The sequence below is a fragment of the Alligator mississippiensis genome, chromosome 7 (genome assembly GCF_030867095.1).
Source record: "Alligator mississippiensis isolate rAllMis1 chromosome 7, rAllMis1, whole genome shotgun sequence".
In the NCBI taxonomy this organism is placed as follows: Eukaryota; Metazoa; Chordata; order Crocodylia; family Alligatoridae; genus Alligator; species Alligator mississippiensis.
In genome coordinates, this window is record NC_081830.1 from 87,425,385 (window position 1) to 87,445,972 (window position 20,588).

At 50.4% G+C, this 20,588-nt stretch overlaps 1 protein-coding gene across 1 annotated transcript; it reads left to right on the forward strand.

The window, feature by feature from the left end:
- The first annotated feature begins 216 nt into the window (after positions 1-216).
- On the forward strand, positions 217-17,704 carry CLDN16 (claudin 16). Its single transcript, XM_059731872.1, is given in 5 exon segments — positions 217-3,217; positions 5,248-5,260; positions 8,426-8,590; positions 10,648-10,839; positions 12,072-17,704. Coding segments are annotated over 5 exon segments (699 nt in total). The 5' UTR covers positions 217-3,019; the 3' UTR covers positions 12,203-17,704.
- Positions 17,705-20,588: the final 2,884 nt, after the last annotated feature.

Here is a 20,588-nt window from a genome sequence, read left to right on the forward strand (position 1 = left end):
TCCTCGTGAGGAAGTTTCTCCTAATATCCAACCTCAACTTCCCTTGCTGCAGCTTGAGCCCATTGCGCCTTCTATCATCTGTACCACTGAGACCAGCCCAGCTCCATCCTCGTTGCAGCCCCCCTGCAGGGAGGTGAAGCTGCTCTTCGATCCCCCTCGGTCTTCCCTTCTGCAAACTAAATCAGACCAGTTCCCTCAGCCTCTCCTCACCAGTCCTGTCCCCCAGCCCCACAACCATTTTCATTGCCCTCCACTGGACTCTCCAATGTGTCCACATCCTTTCTGTAGTGGGGGCCACAGCTGGACACAGCACTCCAGATGTGGCCTCCCCAGTGCTGAACAGAGGGAAGAATCACTTCCCTCGATCTCTCCAACAATTGGTTTAGTATTGTTCTGTACTCAAAAAACGATTGAAAGCTCAGAGCTGGCCTTTTCCAAGGGGCGCCTTGAGTCTACAAAGGTTGAAAACCACTGGTTTAGAAAAACAAACAGCCCCTCGACCTTCCAGCATCACAAGGCAAGTAAAATATAAAGAAACCCACTTTTCTCCCCTTTCCACCTCATGGGTTTGCGAGCCAGGCTCATGAGTTTCAGTGGGCCTGGTCCATTATCTCTGCAAGCTCAGACGTGACATAAGTATGAAGCTTTACTGTTGTCACGTAGCCCCAGAGCTCTCCATCGCCCGTGCTGGCCCCTCTTTTGTGTGCACACATCCACAGTCTTGCCCCGGTCATCATCCGTGGAGGCACCTAGACATCTGGGCAGCGGCTTTGTAAGCACTATTGTGTGACATTAATTGCATCATAAGGTGAAGATGCAATAACCTGAGAGTTTCAGCAATGCTGTCTACTCATTACAAACAGCTCTGTGAGACGTGTGGGTTCAACAGGGGCATCACTTCACCATCTAGTGTGTGGGGAAACTAAAGCACTAAGATAGGTGTCTTTCCCAGGGTTACATAGGGCGTCGGTGGCAGAGGTGGAGCTGGAGTTGAGGAGTTCCTAGATCCCAGTCCAGCATTGAATCTAATTACCCAGAGCTGCACTCAGGTTGTTCCAGCCTTTTCATCCAGCTCTTTTGCCAATCTCAGCTCCGGACCCCGACGGAGGGTCAAATCTCTGAAGGGTCAAGGATTTTCTCTCTCTCTTTTATGCTTCCACCCCCCCGCCCAGAAATATAAAGGGCAGAAATGAAGGTGGTTTCCTCCCAGAGTGATAAACCTGTCAGCAGTAGAGCTCTTTTTCCAACTGTTTGTTCATGCACTTGAGTTTTTATGGATAAAAAGCAACGTTTTAAACAGTTTTCCTGTCCTTCCCGACAGAATCAGGTTTGTATTCAAGCCTTCTCTGACGCCCTGCCTCCACCAGCTCTCATCTCTTCTCCTCTCGCTCGCTGGCTCCTTCGGAAAGCCAGAGTCAACAAACCTGGAATTCTTCATGTAAATGAAAATACGAGTCAAAAACAAGCAGACAAAACACCACCACCACCCTTTGGCTCAGGCTCGTCTCTCGTTCCGCGCTGGACTCCGGCTGTGACCAACCCAGAGTTCAGGGCACTTTGTTCCAGCTTTCCAGGGAGGCTCATTTGCAAAGTTCAGCTCCAGCTCTGGGTTCAGATCTTAGCCCCATTCCCCTAACTAAGGGAGATGAACTGGGCACCAGGCCTGGGTGCTGTTTTGGGGGACTGCAAAAATAGCAGTCACTGCCACTGACGCCTGAGGCAAAGAAGGGCCCATTTCTCCTAATTTTATCGTAACATGGACACTTCATGCCAACCCCAATCACAACTGCATATTGTGAGGCATTTTTCGGAGTCCAAATGGGGAAACTGAGGATGAAGAGAAAAGCAAAACCTAGCCCGTCCTATGCACCTCATCAGCCCACCCTATGCTCCTAGCCCACCCTATGCACCTAGCCCATCCAATGCACCTCATTGGCACATCCTATGCACCTAGCCTACCCTATGCACCTCATCAGCTCATCCTATGCACCTGGGCCACCCTATGTACCTGATCAGTTCATCCTCTGCTCCTAGCCCATCCAGTGCACCTCATCGGCACATCCTATGCACCTAGCCCGCCCTATGCACCTCATCAGATCATCCTCTGCTCTTAGCCCATCCAATGCACCTCATTGCTCCATCCTACGTACTTAGCCCATTCAATGCACCTCATCAGCTCATCCTCTCCTCCTAGCCCATCCAATGCACCTCATTGCCCCATCCTATGCAACTAGTCCACACTAGGCACCTCATCGGTCCATCCTATGCACCTAGCCCACCCTATGCACCTCATCAGCTCGTCCTCTGCTCCTAGCCCATCCAATGCACCTTATCGGCCCATCCTTTGCAACTAGCCCGCCCTATGCACCTCATCGGCTGCCCAGTGCTATGGCATGGATGGAGCATGTACATGCATGTGCATGTGTGTGTGCATGCGTGCATGTGTTTCTGCCCCTATGCAGATCTGAGGAGGATGCCTTCCTGCTCCATCGGCAATTCATAAAATATTTGCTGCAAAGCTTAAGTTTTCATGCAAGCACCAGTGCTCACATCAGGTAGGGCTGGCGGGGCCCTCTGGATGTCCCATCTAGTCCATCTCCCTGTTCAAGGCAGGATCATGCCTGTCTAAAGCATCCTAGACAAGTATTTGTCCGTCCCCTTCCTAAAATTACACACTCTCACCTTGTCACACAGTTTTGCATCAAAACACCAAGACCCCCCAATCTGCCATAGGGAATGAAACATAATCCTTGTCCTAGCCCCCGCAGGGCTATTAAAACACCCCAAGGACTTCAGCCACTTGCACGTGCTTTCAACACGACCCAGGCTCCTTTTTCCGGGCAAGACCAAGGGCACTAATTGCCCGAGGCTGATTGGCTGCAGCAGCTTGGTTGCTTAGCCGTGGCCTCTCAGGCCCTCCTCCTTGCAGAAAAACCAAGGTATTTCCAACCAAGGTGCTGCAACTCTCTGGTCTTTGTCCAAGGGGGCTTCATGCCTGCAGAGAGGCACTGGCCATGACATGAGGCCCCCCCAGCTTTGGGAGCCCCAGCTGGGAAGTGTCAGCTTTCGGCCCCCCCAAAAGCATCACGAAGCAGTTACGGGGATGAGGTTTTTCCTTCAATATGTCACCTGCTTCCTTGCCTTCTTCTCCTCTGGGTTTCTCATCATGGCGACCTGGACAGACTGCTGGATGGTGAACGCCGACGACTCGCTGGAGGTAAGGTCGGGATGAGGACTGACGGTGCCCCCAAGCAAGTGCTCCTGGGGGAGGTGGGATGGGGTACAAGGTGCCTAAAAACTCCCCCTGGCATCATTGCTTTGCTGGTTGGAGCATTTCCCCCTCCTGTCCTGGGGGACAAACGGCCTGGAGAGCGGCGTCTGGTTTAGTGAACTGCTGACTGTGATAAGCTTTACTGCACGGGATCTGCCCTTGGAAAACCCTCCAGGTTTTGATAGCGCTACTCCGGATTGACCCTGGAGTCCATTTCTGCATGGTTTTCCCAGTCTGCAGAAGCGGAGCAGTTTTGCCCGGTCGATTCTGTAGGACAAAGACTCCAAACTTGCTCCTAGGATGCCCGGGGCTCTCAGAGCCGATATATGCTGGAAGAGGTCAGTGCATTTGCAAACGTGAAGTGCCTCCGAAAGCCCAGCCGTGACAGCTAAGGCTAAAGGGGTTGGGGCATTTCCAACATTGTGCTCTTTGCAAAAGCCCCTGCTTTGCACAGGCAGGATGAAAGTGCTCCCACAGTGAGGGCCTTCCTGCATCTTTCCAGCTGAAATCTTTGCTTGCTCATTAAGCAATGAAATAAAAAACAAAAATGAAATAAAAAGAGTTTCCCTGGATTGACACGGCAGCTTCAGAGGTGAGAATCTGGCGTTTCGTTGAGGAGCACAAGGCAAGGGCTTAAACCAAACGGAGAGCCAGATGCACTGGCTGGATCAGACCTGAGCCTGCATGTATCACACGTCTTAAAGGCTTTATGAGTGCCGGGCTCCCCGCTGACAGCAGGAGGGGAAAACACAACAAGAAAAATGGCAGGGAAAACAGATGTTTTCCCCTAACAACAAGATAAATCTGCTCACATATGGTACTATGGCAACTGAAACGCATCGTTATATACCCACCTATATTCTACGGTATCGTTGATACTCTAGGTAACCGTAAGAAACCAAAGGATGGCTGATTGTTTTGCTCAGCATGCCTGAGTGTTAAGCGTATATAGATTTAAGGAGCGGTCCCCACAAGGGATCATGGAGGTGTTGAAGACCCGGGTAGACCAAGCCTTGGCTGGGATGATGGAGTTGGGGCTGGTCCTGCTTGGAGCAGGGGTTGGACTCGATGGGACCTCCTGAGCTCCCTTCACATCCTCCTTTTTTATGAGTCTAAGTGTCAGTAGACTTTATGCACCGATGCCCACTCGGGATCTGACCTTGAATAGGAGAAATCAAAAGTCCTCACCAGGTTTGTCCTCCCCGTTTCTGCCGTGTGCGGTGTGTCTTTGACCCGGCATAGGAAACGCCAGGGGCATTGGAGCAACCCATGAAGCATTGAGACAACGCACCTCAATCTCTTAGGCGATAGCTCCCATGCGCTTTCTGGGCCTTGCTTTTTAGTATGAGTTAAGGAGGGAACCGCTAGCTCTTTCCAAGCAACACAGTGATGATGAATAATCCAGTGCATTAACAGAGGTGGTTTAACCTTGTCTTCCCAGCACAAAGGCACCTCCGTGCGGGTCTCCCCTGAGCGCTCCATTAACACGGAGTTTCGGCTGACGGCCGGCCCTCGTCTCACGTACCTGCCCTGAGTGCGAATATCAAACGAGCTCATCAGGCGCCCTCGGTGTTAATACCTGATGGAATGAGCTCTCTAATGCCACTAATGAGCCCATTGCCTTGCCAAATACGGGCACGCGGGTAAATGATCCATGGCTGGGGGAGCTGGAAGTGGCACTGCTTGTGGATGCAGAGCAGGAAGAATCGCCCGCCTCTTCGTTTGTAGGGGAAAGACCTGCAGTGTCTGAGAGAGTGTCACAAATTTTACTTTGGCTGGCTAGTGCGTGCTAGTGTGAGCATCACTACGCTCCTAGGTGGGTGTGCAGAGCAGCCCCGGGGGGGCTGGGTGCGCTTGGATAAATAGGATTATGCAAACCGTGCACTAGCAGCTGCTCTCTCAGGAGCAGAACATGTTCCTGGTGCAGCTGGATTTGGCGTTATGACCATCACCACTATTTTCTCTTCTCTTCCCAGCCCTTCTTTAGAGGTACCCAATGCTGTGCCTATCAATCTCGTGTCTGAGTACCTTCTGGTAATGCGCTGAGCAGCTGTGATAAAACTCTGCCATGTGTACCTTCTCATTCTTCCCTCAGAGGGAAAAGCACATGTTTATTCTGCAATTGTTGTCATGCATATATTATATTATAAAGGGTGTTGAATAGCAGCAGTTATTTATCATGGGATTGTATGCATAAAGATAAATACATATCATTATATATACCGCTTACTGCATGTGGTTCAACAAGGACAAGTGCAAAGTCCTGCACTGAGGAGGGAGCGATCCCCTGCACCGGTGCAGGCTGGGGGTGACGGGCTGGGCAGCAGCTCTGCAGAAAAGGACCTGGGGGGACAGGGGACAAGGAGCTGAACAGGAGCCAGCAATGTGCCCTTGTGCCAAGAAGGCAAATGGCATCCTGGGCTGCATTGGTAGGAGCGTTGCCGGCAGATGCAGGGAAGTGATTCTCCCCTCTATTCAGCACTGGGGAGGCCACATCTGGAGTCCTGTGTCCAGCTGTGGGCCCCCACTGCAGGAAGGATGTGGACACATTGGAGAGAGCCCAGCAATGAAAATGGTTGTGGGGCTGGGGGACAGGACTGGTGAGGAGAGGCTGAGGGAAATGGACTGATTGAGTCTGCAGAAGAGAAGACCGAGGGGGATTGAATAGCAGCCTTCACCTCCCTGCAGGGGGGCTGCAACGAGGATGGAGCTGGGCTGGTCTCAGTGGGGGCAGATGACAGAAGGAGCAATGGGCTCAAGCTGCAGCAAGGGAAGTTGAGGTTGGATATTAGGAAAAACTCTCTCCCTAGGAGGGCACTGGACCAGGCTCCCCAGAGAAGTGGTGCAGTCTCCATCCTTGGAGGTGTTCAAGACCCGGGTAGACCAAGCCTTGGCTGAGATGATGTAGCTGGGGCTGGTCCTGCTTGGAGCAGGGGCTGGACTAGATGTGACCTCCTGAGGTCCCTTTCACCCCAAATTTTCTATCAGTATATGATATATACTGTTCTAGTGTATTGCATGAGATATCTCTTACATTATGCATGTTAATATTTATCTTACTTTATGCATTTATACATGTTAAAGAATGTGGGTCACGGAAACGTGGTTTTTCACTGGGAGTGGAAGGTGGAAGAGAGGCTTGTCCCAGTCCCTGGGGCATGGGCACGTGAGCTATTAATAGTGGATTAAAAGGGGCCACCCCAGGCTCCATGGGCACTGCCCTTGTATATGCTCATCCCCTGTGAAGCTGTGGTAACTTAATGTATCCTGCAAAAGTTTTGTCTCCTGCTTAAAAAAAGGCAGGGGAAGAAAAGGAACAGTAGAGTTCTGGCCAGGTCCCAGAGCTACCACTTACAGCAGGAACAATGCATTGTGGGATAGCTGAAGGAGTGACCAATCTCATGTCACAGAGCACTTGGAGTCCACCAGTGACACTGATCTGGTTCACTGGGAACCAGTTCAAAAGTACTTGATTTTCCAGGTGGATTTTGGAGCCGTTCCAGACAACATTCAGCTGGATTAGTAGGTTTGTGCGTCTTCGAGCAGGGGGCAGCAACCCCAGCCCAGGTCAGCCCAGGGGATCCAGTGGCAGGATGCTGTGCCAGGCTGCCTGTGCCCTCCACCGTCCTCCGGGCTGCTCTCTTGTGCTTGCACTTCCCCTCGCTGCAGAGGGGCCACGAGATTTGTGGCCCAGGGCTGGGAACGGCACCAGCAAAGGTTGGCCGTCCTTGCTTAAGACTAGTCTAAATGCAGTTTAAACCTGGATCAGACAGTGTCACATGTGTCCACACCCTCAGGCACCTAAGCACAACGCGATGCACCCTGCCGAAGCCCTGAAAATTTATGAATCCTTTCCCTGTTGTCATACGCTGTACATCCAACCCTGTACAGCAACCTTTTGTCCGGCGTGCCACAAGTTAACCCTGCACCCTGTGCTCATGCTGCTCGTAGATCTGCTGCTCTGCTTGCTGCTCCTTGCCCTCTCTGCTGCCTGTCCTCCCCGATCTGTCAGACGTCACGCTCAGAGCCTGCTTGTGCTACTTGCGGCACGACTGCCACAGGCCGGCCAGCCTCGCTCTAGAGGGTGATGCCAAAAAAGGCAGCAGGGAACAGGAGCGTTTTGCTTTAGCTGGGTTTTTTTTCCAGCACCTTGAGCATAATCACACTTATGCACCTAAATCTACTTATGCATTTAATAGGACTGGAATCTGGCTTTGGGGGTTGCAGAAGGAGACAACATCCATCAGCATGCTGAACCCCTGGGCCTACATGGTCCTGAGCAAGTGTCCAGGTCCTGCCCTTAATGAAATGCAAGGAGGTTTTGCCATGGATGTGGCTGGATGGTGCTTGCCCACGTGGCCCGCGATGGCCGTCCTGGTGTGCTGCTTGCACGTACGATTTTTTTGCAAAAATCTTGTTGGTCTAACAGAAGATATCATCTCTACTACGAGTCCTGATAGCCTTTTCCTCTAGACCAATACAGCTACAACCTGGATACCGGATATAGAAAAAAGCTGAAGGATAACTATAAGCCTGCTTATGCAGTTGCCATCCTCCAAGGTGTACATGGCAGCGGATGGGTGAAATCTAAGAGAATAATGCTGCTGTTTAGAGAAATAGGCTGATTTTGGGATAAGGAATTTAAGTATTACACCGTAAGGTGCTCTCGAGCTCTCCAAAAACCGCTCTCCTCGGTCTGAATATTGCTACCCAGCGGCAGAGATCCCCTGGGATAGGCTTTCACTCAGTACAGTCGAGCCTCAACTTACACAGTGATTACGTTTTTGAAAAAACACCGTGCGAATAGAAATCACCTAAAAAGATACACAGTTAGCTGACTGTGCATAACTGAAACGTGCCAAAAAAAAATACTGTGTAAATTGAGGCCTGACTGTACTGCACTCCCTCCCCACTGTGTAAAAGTGAATCCATACCGTGTACAAAAAAGAAAGGGGTACAATGAATTGACTGAAACTGTGCAAAAAATACCGTATACATCAAGGACTGACTGTACCCCTGTCACACCCTGCTCCCTTATTTTCAAGGAGCCAGGTTTTCACTCCAGGAAAGGGATGCTGGTGCAAACTGGTGCTCCATCCCCTCTGATTTCTTGCTCTTTTCCTTGCACCGTCCCGTCCTGCTCCTGCGCTGCAGTGAAGCTGGTGCTGACCTGAGCCACGATGATCACAGCCGACATCCTGGCAGGATTCGGATTCACCTTCCTGCTGCTGGGTCTCGACTGCGTCAAGTTCCTCACCGACGAGCCCAACATCAAGCTCCGCATCTGCCTGGTGTCGGGGGTTATGCTGCTCACGGCAGGTACGTGCCCAAGGCAGCCGTGCAGCCATGGACGGCGTTAAGGACAACGAAGGTGCATGCGGGCCTTACCCAGGATTCGCAAGAGAGCAGGTGCACGGGGAGCACGGTGGGAAGCAGGGTGCTCCAGTGCTCTTTACAGGAGACGCAGGTGTCGTGCCCGGCTGTGCCATGCACGATCCTCCTCGTATCTCATTTCCTTATCTCTAGTGTTGGAATAGCAGCGCTTCCCTCCCCCCCAGCTGAGAAAGACATTAGAGAGAGTGAAGGGCAACCCACCGAACTACAAAAAAGAGATTCCCATGTCTAGCCCCTCCGCTTTCTGTACCTGAGTGCTACCAATAGCAAAATCTCTCTTTAATCAGCCTGTCCACACTTGAGTCCCAGCCCAAATGTTAAGAGGTTTATGAATATGTAACTTGTTTGGAGATCCAGTTTTGGGCAGCCGAGCGGTTGTTAGAATTAATCTCAGTGCATTTGGAGAACTTTCTGTTGAAAGTTTCCCCTTTTTTCTGGCAAAATTCAACATTGACTTGAGAAACGTTGCCAGCGTATTGAAGGCAACGCAGCTCTGAGCAGTGTGCGAGCAATGCTGCCAAGCTGAGGGGCAGGGAGATGGCACTGCCAAGTGTGCAACTGCTCCCTCTCTATCAATATGTAAATACATATAGATGACTAAGTGTGTGTGTGTGTATATACATGTATGTGTGTGTGTGCATATATATATGTAATGAGTGTATATGTGATATATGTGTGCGTGTGTGTATATGTAATGTGTGTATATGTGTTATATATGTGCGTGTGTACGTGTGTATATATGTTTCCATCCAGGAAGAGCACACACCGACTGCTGAAACTTCCTTAGCCTGACGAAGGGTTTTTTAACCCGAAAGCTTGCTTAATAACTATTCTCCAACTATTTGGGTTGGTCTAATAAAAGATATCAAATTCACCCAAGGAACCTTGTCCGCCTATATATGTTATATGTATATGTGTGTATGTGTGTGTATATGTAAAGTTTGTACATGTGCATATATGTATATGTTTGTGCATATATATGGAATGTGTGCATGTTATATGTGTGTATATATGTTATATGTATATGTGTGCGCACATATATATGTAATGTGTGTATATGTAATGTGTATATGTGTATATATGTTATATGTATCTGTGTATGTGTGTGTATATATGTTATATGTATGTGTGTGTATATATGTTATATGTATATGTGTGTGTGTGTATGTAATGTGTGTGTATGTGTCGTGTGTGTGTATGTGTGTAGGTATACATAAGTATGTGTATATATCTGTGTATGTGTGTGTATATATGTTATATGTATATGTGTGTGTATGTGTGTGTGTGTGTATGTAATGTGTGTGTATGAGTCGTGTGTGTGTATGTGTGTAGGTATACATAAGTATGTGTATATATCTGTGTATGTGTGTGTATATATGTGTGTGTGTATTATACATATATATGTATGTGTATATATATGATTGTTTGTTATATATAGAGAGATGTGTGTGTGTTATATATATATATAGATATATATATATGCATGTGTATGTGTATATTCCCTCTTTTTACACTGAAATTTTAAAAATCCCCACCAGCCGATGTGTGTATAGCATAGATGAGAAAGCAAAGCCCTCACATATGAGTCTTGCCCTTGAATACTCTGGGCGCACACTCCAGATGAAGCCAGTGGACACCAAAGGATGTAATGGGCTCACACTGCAGCAAGGGAAGCTGAGGTTGGATATTAGGAAAAAACTTTCTCACGAGGAGGGTGGTGAAGCACTGGAGCTGGTCACCCAGAGAGGTGCGGGACTCTCCATCCTTGCAGGTTTTGAAGCCCCAGGTAGACCAAGCCTTGGCTGGGATGATGTAGTTGGGGCTGGTCCTGCTTGGAGCCGGGACTTACACTAGATATGAACTCCTGGGGTCCCATCCAACCCCCCTTGTCTGTAACTGATTCAGGATACAGTAGAGTGCAACTCATGGAAACTTCACCTATTTGACCGTCTTCTTTGGGGCCCTTCTCTCCTGCCCTGCAGGCATCCCAGGCCTCATTGGCTCGGTGTGGTACGCTATTGGTGTGTATGTGGAGCGCTCCTCTCTGGCCTTGCACAATGTGTTTCTTGGTATCCAGTATAAATTTGGCTGGTCCTGCTGGCTTGGTATGGCTGGGTCGCTGGGATGCTTCATGTCTGGGGCCGTGCTCACCTGTTGCGTGTATCTCTTCAGAGGTAAGAACCCAGGGCAAGACTTAAAAGCAAGGAAGATAGGAAGAATGGTCTCTCTGGAGCACTTGCAGGTGCCCAAAGCAATGGGATTTTCTTTAGGGCCATGTCTGGAGTGAGTTTGGTCTTTGTGACCACTAGATCCTTGCCATCTCTGCTGAGGCTGCCAGGGTTGCTGATCAGCTTCGAACAGGACCGAGGAGGTTCATTCACTGACGAGCTAGCAGGCACAACTACTGCTGGAGCCTATAAAAAAAGACCTCTTCTCTCCATCATCATCATCTGAGATGGTGAAACACAATCCAGTGTCTTCAGCTGTGCAATGGGCACCGTGTTTATTAATGCTTGACCTATCTTTGCAAAGTGCAAAGTGCTGCAAGCTGAGGAGCAAGGATGGCTTACAATGCATTATTAATTGGAAGCGTTTGGTGGGCAAATTGCAAATGAGGCAGTGGACTAGACACTGAGGGGAGCTTTGGACTCTCCATCATGGGAGGTGTTCAAAAAGATGGCGGAGAGTCACAGGTTGGGGATGATCTAGGTGTAGCTATGCCTATATTGTACTATGGGGATTTCCCTGGTAGATACATTGCAGAGAGTGTTACCCCCACCCTTTTCTGCTACATGTGTCAGGGTCTTTTTAAGCCTTCCCAAACCCAATGGGAGTTGGCTACAGCTAAGGCTGGGGCCTTTGACTAGGTTGCACCAATGCTCCTGCTGGGACTTAAAGCTGGAGGGTCCTGGCTGGAGGGTCTTGTCCCTCTGTTCAGGGTCAAACTGATGCCAGATTTGGGGTCAGGAAAGGGAAACTTTACCCCCTGGTCAGACTGGCATGGACTGGGAGGGTTTTGCCTTCCTCTGTAGCATGGGTCGTGGCCTCTACCCAGCACCTCTTGAGTATGTACTGACAACATTTTATAGAGGCAGGAGGTTGGCTGCTGTGGTTCCCCTGCAATCAGGACTCATAGTAGAAATGATGTCTTTTATTAGACCAACAAGATTTTTGCAAAAAAAATTCTTTAATTTTGCAAAAAAAAATCTTTAGTCGTGCTTCCTCTGCTTTACTTGTGGTAGGTGTTCGGTCTGTGTTGTGGGTAGTCTCATGTAGATTTAGATGATGGATTTGCCTGGGGTGGTTTGCATGGGGCTGATCCTGCATCAGGAAGGGGGTTGGATAAGGGGGCTCCCTTCCAGCCCCACTTCTCTAGGACTCCTCTTTTTATCCTTGTGCACCACAGATGTTGGCTCTGGGAGGTTTCACTCTCCTCGCTCCCTGAGGAAGATGTATTCCCCAGCGGGCACCATTGTGGCAAACGCGTACCGTCCGTCTTCTCGGACAGCCACTGCCCAAATGTACGCGGTGGTGTGACACCAGAGTGTGAGGAGCAGAAGAGGGTGAGATAAAGTGCTCTGCTCTCAGCTTTCTCTGTACACGCAGAGCCCTGGACTCCAGCGGTTGCCAGACAGATGCTCAGTTCCCACTTAAAGAGATGTGGCAGAAAGAAAAATAATCAACAGCAAGGATGCAACCTCGGAGAATTAAGGACTCCCGCTGGGTTGAATATGGAGAGGTGCCAAGCACCTGCTAAGCTAACTCAGTCTGTCAGACTGTGGCTCACAAGGTTTCATGCAAATTAAATCAGCTTCTTACAGGATCAGGGCCTGATATTCTGTATAAAACCCTCAGACAGTAAGTCAGAGCCGGTGTGTGCCTGACAACATGCTGCCAGCCCAGGCAGAAGGGCTTTGGCTAGGAGAAGCGGCTACTGGGGAGCTGGTACATGAGTGCGTTCCCTTCATGAGAGCAGCAATGTGTTCATGCAGAATAAAGAGGGTTGTATGAAACTCCACCACCGCTGTCAGAGTCTGGAGCCTGTGGATATCCTAGCAGGAAACACGCTACTAAAGAAGATGCAATCATCCCTGTGACTCGCCAGCCTCGTCCTTCTGCATATTGCAAGCTTTAAACTGTCTCCTGCAATACGCTTTGTCTTCAAGATAGGCTGAAACCAGGAGGGGAGCTTTATCTGACCAGGAGAAACAAAGGCATGCTTCGTGTCCTGATGCTTTGCTGCTCAAAAATGCTTTAAGAAATGTCGAGAGAAGGAAAAGATGAGCGCAGGAGGAATAAAGCAGGTGTGATTCAGTCACTGAGCCTGCCGAGAACGGATGCGAAGGTATGGGAGAGAAAGGAGTACAAGTCATCCTCCAGCTGTTTCTCCCTGAAGGTTTTCGCCTGTGAGTGTGCATGACGGGGAGAGAAGGCTAATACTACATCCAAAATCAGCCTTTTTGCTCCTGTGTTTCAAATCATTGGAGACCACCAGGTTGCAAAAGAGGTTTCATAACTGCCACAAAAGGGAGGGACTTGGGGCTACGCAGCTCAGCCCAGATTGGGCCATTTCACTGGGGTACAAGACCCACGATGCCCTGATCCTAGGACTTAGGACCGTGGGGCTAGACGGGACCTCAGAGGCCACCAAGTTCAGCCCCCTGCTCAGATGCAGGAGGTGCTGTTCCCCACATCCCAGACCCACGCCTGCCCAGTCTTTGCTTGGAAACTTCCCCTGGAGATGCCCCCACGATGGCAGAGGAGCTGGGTTAGCAGCCACACAGGTAAGCACTGGAGAAGGTGTGTTTCTCTTGTGCTATCACCTCTCCAACAAATGCAGATCCATTTGCTGTCCTGAGGCTCATCTGAGGGCAGGCAAAGACCAAGGCAACCAGGCTGTGCTAGCCTAACCCAACTGAAAGCCCAGACACAGATAGATGATGGTGTTTTAATGTTTGTCCTCCCAACCACCATCCTCATCCTGATGCCCCAAAGACCAAACAAGCTAAAAAAATGTCCCTTTTATTTTTCCTTTTGCATTTTGTTAAGCTGGGGACAGCTGCCTTCTCACTATGGATTTTTCTATAACATTTGTAAGGTGTGAATAAATAGTCGTATATGCTAAAGGAGCAGGGTGTGTGCATCCAGCGTGTAGCAAATGCTGCCTTAAATCACACTGCATCATCCGGGGTTGTAAAAGTGTGTGGATGCCAAACCAATCTGTAAGAAACGGGGACCAGAGGCCATTTGGGATGAGAGTGGAATAAAGTTTAACTATGCAAAGTTCAGGCCGAGGCATCTTCAAGGGACCTCACCATTGCCTTGAGGGGCTGGGGGACAAGTTGCACAGCTGAGGTTAGTGGTCTATAAAAACGGGTCCTATGCCCCGTTCCTTCCCAATCTGGATCATGCTTGCATTCGCCTGGTTATTTGATCACTTGTTGGCTTCAGTCTGTACGACTGTGAGTCTGCTGATGGATTTGATCCTAATGGTAACTTTGATTTGGTGATGGCAATGCTGGATTTTTCTGAGCTTTGCTGAACTTCCTCTGCTGCTTAGTGACCTTTTGAAGAGACTCATATTTTGTTTGGGCTCCATCTAAACCAGTGGTGTTCAACCTTTTTTTCATTTGCGGACTCCTAAAAATGTTCAAATGAAGGTGCAGACCCCTTTGAATGGTAAGTGTGGGTATTAGTCACATACTTTTGATTGAGCCTAGCCATCTTTCCGGGACCCCTTAGACATAGTCTAAAGACCCCCAGAGGCCCATGGACCACAGGATGAAAACCACTGGTCAAATCTATTCCCATTTCCAGGGCACTGCCAGGCTGGATTGGGATTTAAGGCAGGCTGTTCCTGGGATTTAAGCTTTTTTGGTCTGTTTGTGTCATAGTCACTCCTTAAAATGCAGGTGCCTGGTCACCTATTTCCCCTGAGCGCTGCTGGGCTAACCAAGCTGCCAAGCTGTCTCCTAAGACTTCAGGATCCACTTCTATGGGAATGCCCTTTCTCTCCCTTTCAAGCTCAAGGTCTCAGTCCTCCGAATCAACTGGATCAATCATTTGGTGGTTTTTGCCATTAGCCATTTTCATACCAGGCTTTCATCCCATGCAGGTAACTAAGCCCCGAAACATCTGCCTGGAATAAGAAGAAATAGTAGCTCCTAGGAGGGTGGTCAGCAGCGTGCTCGGGACCCCGGGTCTCTGTGCTCAGCTCCCCAGACTGAGTTTAGGGGGCTGAGCCCATTTGCAATGCTCGAGGCAGGACAGGGGTGGGCAGCAGGAGCCCGGCACACAGCCACAACCTTCTTGGAGGAACTGGACTGAATAAGGGACCCCCCAAGACAAGTGTGTGAACCCTACTTTCCCCTTTGATCAGCACTGGGGAGGCCACATCTGGAGTGCTGTGTCCAGCTGTGGGCGCCCCACTGCAAAAAGGATGTGGACAAGTTGGAGAGAGTCCAGCGGAGGGCAATGAAAATGGTTGGGGGCTGGGGGCATGACTGGTGAGGAGAGGCTGAGGGAATGGGCTGATTGAGTCTGCAGAAGAGAAGACCAAGGGGGATTGAACAGCAGCCTTCACCTCCCTGCAGGGGGGCTGCAACGAGGATGGAGCTGGGCTGGTCTCAGTGGGGGCAGATGGCAGAAGGAGCAATGGGCTCAAGCTGCAGCAAAGGATGTTGAGGTTGGATATTAGGAGAAACTTCCTCACTAGCAGGGTGGTGAAGCACTAAAATGGGTCACTCAGAGAGGTGGTGGACTCTCCATCCTTGGAGGTTTTAAGACCCAGGTAGACAAAGCCTTGTCTGGGATGATGAAGTTGGGGCTGGTCCTGCTTGGAGCAGGCGGTTGGACTAGACGTGATCTCCTGAGCTCCCTTCAACCCTTGTCTTCTAGGATTGTGTGATACTTGGGAATGGTCAAGATGGGATTAATAAGCAGAACAGCTCTTCCCCCAGCCCTGCCTAGCAGCAGCTGGGGTAAAACTCCAGGCAGGGTTTGGGGGAGGGAGGGGAAGCCCCTCCAACAGGCTCCTTAACAGCAGCTTGGCAAGAAGATCCCACGGGATGGGGAGAAAACCAAGATTATCAGGTTCTTGGGAGGACCAGGAGCCAGTGTCCTATTGGGCCAGGGTGCTGTGACAGCCCCTGAGTGACAGGATGCCGGATCAAACCCTTCACACGTACCTTAGGATGGGAAGTGACCCGATGAAGGTCCTTTTGGTAGGTGAAGACCGGCCAGCGGACGCAAATATTGATAGCTGGAAAATCACCTCCCTGATTAGTTTTTTCCACTCTTTCCAAACATATATTGATTTCCTAGTGCAATGCACACCAGATCATAGTTTTCTAATATAACACTGAAATCTGCATGGCCCATTTTCTGCCTGCCATAGTTCAGCTTCCCTGCCAGCTTCATCAGCTTCAATTAGCCACGGAAATAATGTCCTTTGCTCTGATACTTTAGGAAGAAACAATTCACCCATTTGGACGGCTTATTTTCTAATATACGGATCCCTTCCTCTCACCCCCACCCGTGTTCTTGCAATGTTTGCATTGGCTGGAGGGGCCTTGACAAGGAGGTAGATCCAGAAAGTAGGATTTTTCTTAATCAGAGAAATCTCAGAGCCGCGGGGCTGGCAGGGAGCTGCAGAGGGCACGTCCAGTCCAACCCCTGCCTGAGGCAGGATCAGCCCCGTCCCAACCAGCTCAAACACATCCAGCATCTAAACTCTGCATAAGACTACCATCAGCCCTATCGCAATGCAAGACATCACACCTAAACCTGCCCCCGGTAAAGCAGGGGAGACAACCCCCCCAAGTCTGTACCAATCTTATTTTATGGTGCAATTTTATGGTGGAAAATCCTTTCCTGACCCCAAATGTGGCAATGGCCTGACCCTGAGCAGAGGGACAAGACCCTCCAGCTAGAAATCGCAGGCTTTAAATCCCAGCATTGGCACAGCCCAGTCCCCATCCCCAGCCTGGGCTGCAGCCAGCAGCTGGTGCCTCTGGGAGAGGCTTACAAGAATACAAAAATAAAATAAAAATAAACCCAATCTTTCACCTGTAGCATTAAGTGCATTTAATGTTTTAGAAAGGGAAGGAACGAAGCCCAGTCTCCGAATGCCGCATCATTTCTAGTCCCTCCTGCAGGCTTTTCCCAGAGGGAGAGGACACTTAAAGTTTTGCTAGGTTAGCAGGGGACCTGCCGTGCTGGAGGTAATGTCCCTCCTGGCAGCAAGGAGGAGATGGCAGCCGCACAAATAGGAACAAGTTCTTGGAAGAGATTTGATCCTGGAGGTAGAAAAGTAGCTCTGCTGATGGCTAGTGCCAGACCCCCTGCCTCTCTTTTGCAAGGCCCAGGAGATGTTGTCACGTGCTTTGCTTTAGATGCACTTGAATTTTAAGCCTTTCCTTAAGGCTTTCAAGGGATGGGATGGGAAGGGACGGGAGCAACTATTCAGGCTGGTTTCTGCCAGGCTGAGACCCAAGTCTTGCAGATTCTTAAGCAAAGATGAGATAATTGTCATTACTAGAACGAGTAAGGGCCAGACTCTCAGCACCTTACTTCTTTAAAGGGGAAAACTACAGACTTCCCAGAGGCCTGCGCTCCTCCTGCAGCATTTAAAAATAATGGGCAAACGCACAATTATAATCATGACAACCCTTCAGCGTGCTTGTTTGCAAGGCTGTGAATGCAGGCATTTTCAATACAGGCTCTCTTGGCAGGCAGGGCCGATTATACCCATTTTACAGGTTAGCCCATTTTATCGAGTTCAGCCAGATTCACCAAGGGATGTGCTTAGAGGAAAGGGGTATCGGTCACTATTGAGCCTGGGAGCGAGGGGCACGGCCTCTGCATCAGAGCATCCTAGACCTCAAATGCTGGAGGCTGCAAGGGAGAGAGAAGCAGAGGAAAACCCTGGTCAAACCTAATTCATTCGCCTTTCCAGTCTCCGCTCTCTACCCCTGTGTGGCAGGAGATTGGGCAAGCTGGGCCCAGTCCATGGCAGCTCTTAAGGAGCTGGAAACTGAAGCAGAAACACAAGTGTCTTGCCCAAAGTCATAGAAAGCATCAGTGTCAGAGCTGGGGATAGGGTAGAGGGGCTCCTGGGTCCCAGTCCAATGCTCACACCAGCAACCTCGTCCCTTTTCAAAGCCTGCTGCACCAGGTAGGCCCCGGAGCTGTGCACGATCTGGAAACGGGAGCTCGCTGCAATGAAAAAGCAGCAATGAAAATATGTCTTACGTCCTCTGCGGCTCGGGCAAGCTCCTGGGGAGCTGGATGCAGGACAGGGCCCACTCTGCAAAGGGCTTCGTTGCAAGACATCCTGCCCTTTAGGGGCTTGAGGAAGCAGCTGTCTAGACCTGCCCGGCAAAGTGGGGCTCCAGGCCTCGTGGGCATGTAACAGGTTTCCTCCAACAAATCCCCGAGACCGGACCCCAGATGGAGAGAGACCAGAGGAATGAGAGTATCTCCTCTCTGCAGTTTTCTCCCCCTTGCAATCTGCTCATCATCCACCACTGATTTCCCACGCTGGAAACCTCCCCCTGAGATGCCCAGCCTGGATAGGATTTTGCTCCATTTTGCTTTAGACCCAGAGGGCAGCTGTGGCTTTCCCACGCAGCGCATGACTCTATTATTCAATTCTTGAAGGCAGGGAAGCAGCGAAGGCCGAACAATGCTGCTCTCCCGTTGATCCCTACTTTCACTCCTGATAGACACCAAGGCAATTAGCCCAGCTCATTATTTACCACTATCAAGACTTGTTGACAGTGGCTTGCAGAGCCAATGGCCCCCGCACTGGCTGTGTTCTAATGTGATTTGCCATCTCTGCTTCCAGTTAATGCACAGTGTAAATTATGGGGCGAGTGTTGGTTGGAGGGCATAATAGAGTGCTCTCAGCGCCATTACGGCCAAAAGAGATGGACTTCTAAGCTGATGCATTAAAACAAATGGCTCCTCTTCCCCGGTCACTTCTGGAAATGCACACCAGACTATTAGACCCCCGTCATTCATTAGGATCTGAGTGCCACGTGGGGTTACCGTCAGTGCAAAGCAAAGCTATAGCTCTTGCAGGGGTAGGAAGGGAGTCCCTGGGGACCCCAAGGGACTCTTGTTGCTTGGGGAGTGGTGGGAAGGGTCCAGGATGGGTGTAGAAAGGCTCCTGCAGATCAGCTTCTGCAGGGCTACATACTCTTGAGAGGAAATAGCCCCATTTTGCAGGTGGGGAAACTGAGGCACAGGGAGGCAGCACAACCAAGGATACCCATTGGATCAGTGGCAGAGCCAGCACTAGATCAGAGGTTTCTGAGATCATTGCCCTACCCACTACAGCATGCTGCCTCCCTATATGAGAAGCTCACAGCTTTGCATTGAGCAGGTCACCTATATCCAGCTGACCAGGGGAGGGTGGTGCAGGGAGTCTCGTGCTGTTCAACGCTCAGCACACACCGAGCCCTGCCTGACTGCGCACCAGGCTCGCCTGCTCTCGGGGAGCTCCATGCACTGCACCGAATGGCTAATACTCACACCAGCCCCCCCCCCCCAGTGCTCCCAAAATACAGGGGCTTGGTGTTTGCATTGAGTTGCTCAGTCCCCAGCAGCAACCGTGCAGGGTTTCTCATCTGCTCCCACACACCACCGCCACCCTCGCGGTGCCCAGGGAAGCCGAGCCCAGCACCCTTCACGGGTTTCGGGGCTGACCTGGTTTTCAGTCCCTGAGCCCAGACCAGGCTAGCAGGCATCTTGCCTCTGGGATCAGCTGGCCTCTCTGCCCAGCCTACGAAGGACAGACAGACAGCTGGGTCCCTACAAGCTCAGTTCAAGGCAGGCTGGGGTAGCTCATGCACACAACCTCCCTAACCCCCTTGCAGCTCTCCAGCAGCTGGGCTCGTTCACCTCAATAAGCACCATCTGACCCAGCCCAGCCACCTGGGCCACATCGTTCAAAAAGGGCAGCTTGGCCCCAGACTTCAAAGCCTTTGGTCACCTTTTATGGGGCCCTTTTCCTCCAGGGGATGGGAGACAAAAGCACCTCCATGTGAACTCTTTGAGTGCCCAGAGCGTTCCCATTTGCTCTCAGCTGGAGCTTGCACTTCTGCGGCGTTGCAAAAGGACAGGTTGAATGCAAGAGAGCTTCTACAATCTTTGCAATCTCCTATGCCTGATGAAGGGTGCCTGTGCCCAAAGCTTGCAATTTTTTTTGCAAATATCTATTTGGTCTAATAAAACATATCACCTCTGCCATGAGTTTTGATTCCTATATGTTGCCTCATGCATGTGAATACAGTTAGAAGCTTTCCTCTGGGATGCCTTATGCCTTGCTGTCTGTTGCCCCCATCACCCCTGCAGATTTACTGGGCTCTGGCTTGCTTTACATCATGTTATTTAAAGCACACCAGCCTGAAACAGCTCAGACTGAAACCCCACTAAGGAGCACAGCAAAATGATCCCCAGCTGCCATCAATGCTACATAAAAACGTGGACACGGACTGAATCAGACCCTGGGTCCATCTTGCTCAGTCTCCTGTGTCACTGCCCTCGCCTACATGGCCCAGGTCTTGCACGAGGACAATCCCTGCCCCTCCAGTATCCTCCAGACCCCCACATTTTGGCAGACCCCACAACTGTCCCCATCCCACCATCTTAACAGGTGGGGGGATACCAAGCTGATCCACTTCTGAACCACACATCGCTGCCAGCTCTACATGCTCGTGGTCCGCACCCTCCACCATCCCGTCCTCGTGTCCCGTCTGCACACCCTCGGCAAGCATGGGAGTCCAGCTTTCAATGCCACGGAGGGTGAAAAGACCTGCCTTAAGTCCATTTTAAACTTCCCACCTACTAGTTTTATGTTGTGACCCCTTGTTCTTGGTCTGGTGAGAAAGTCTATAATAAATCCCTATTGACTCTTCAC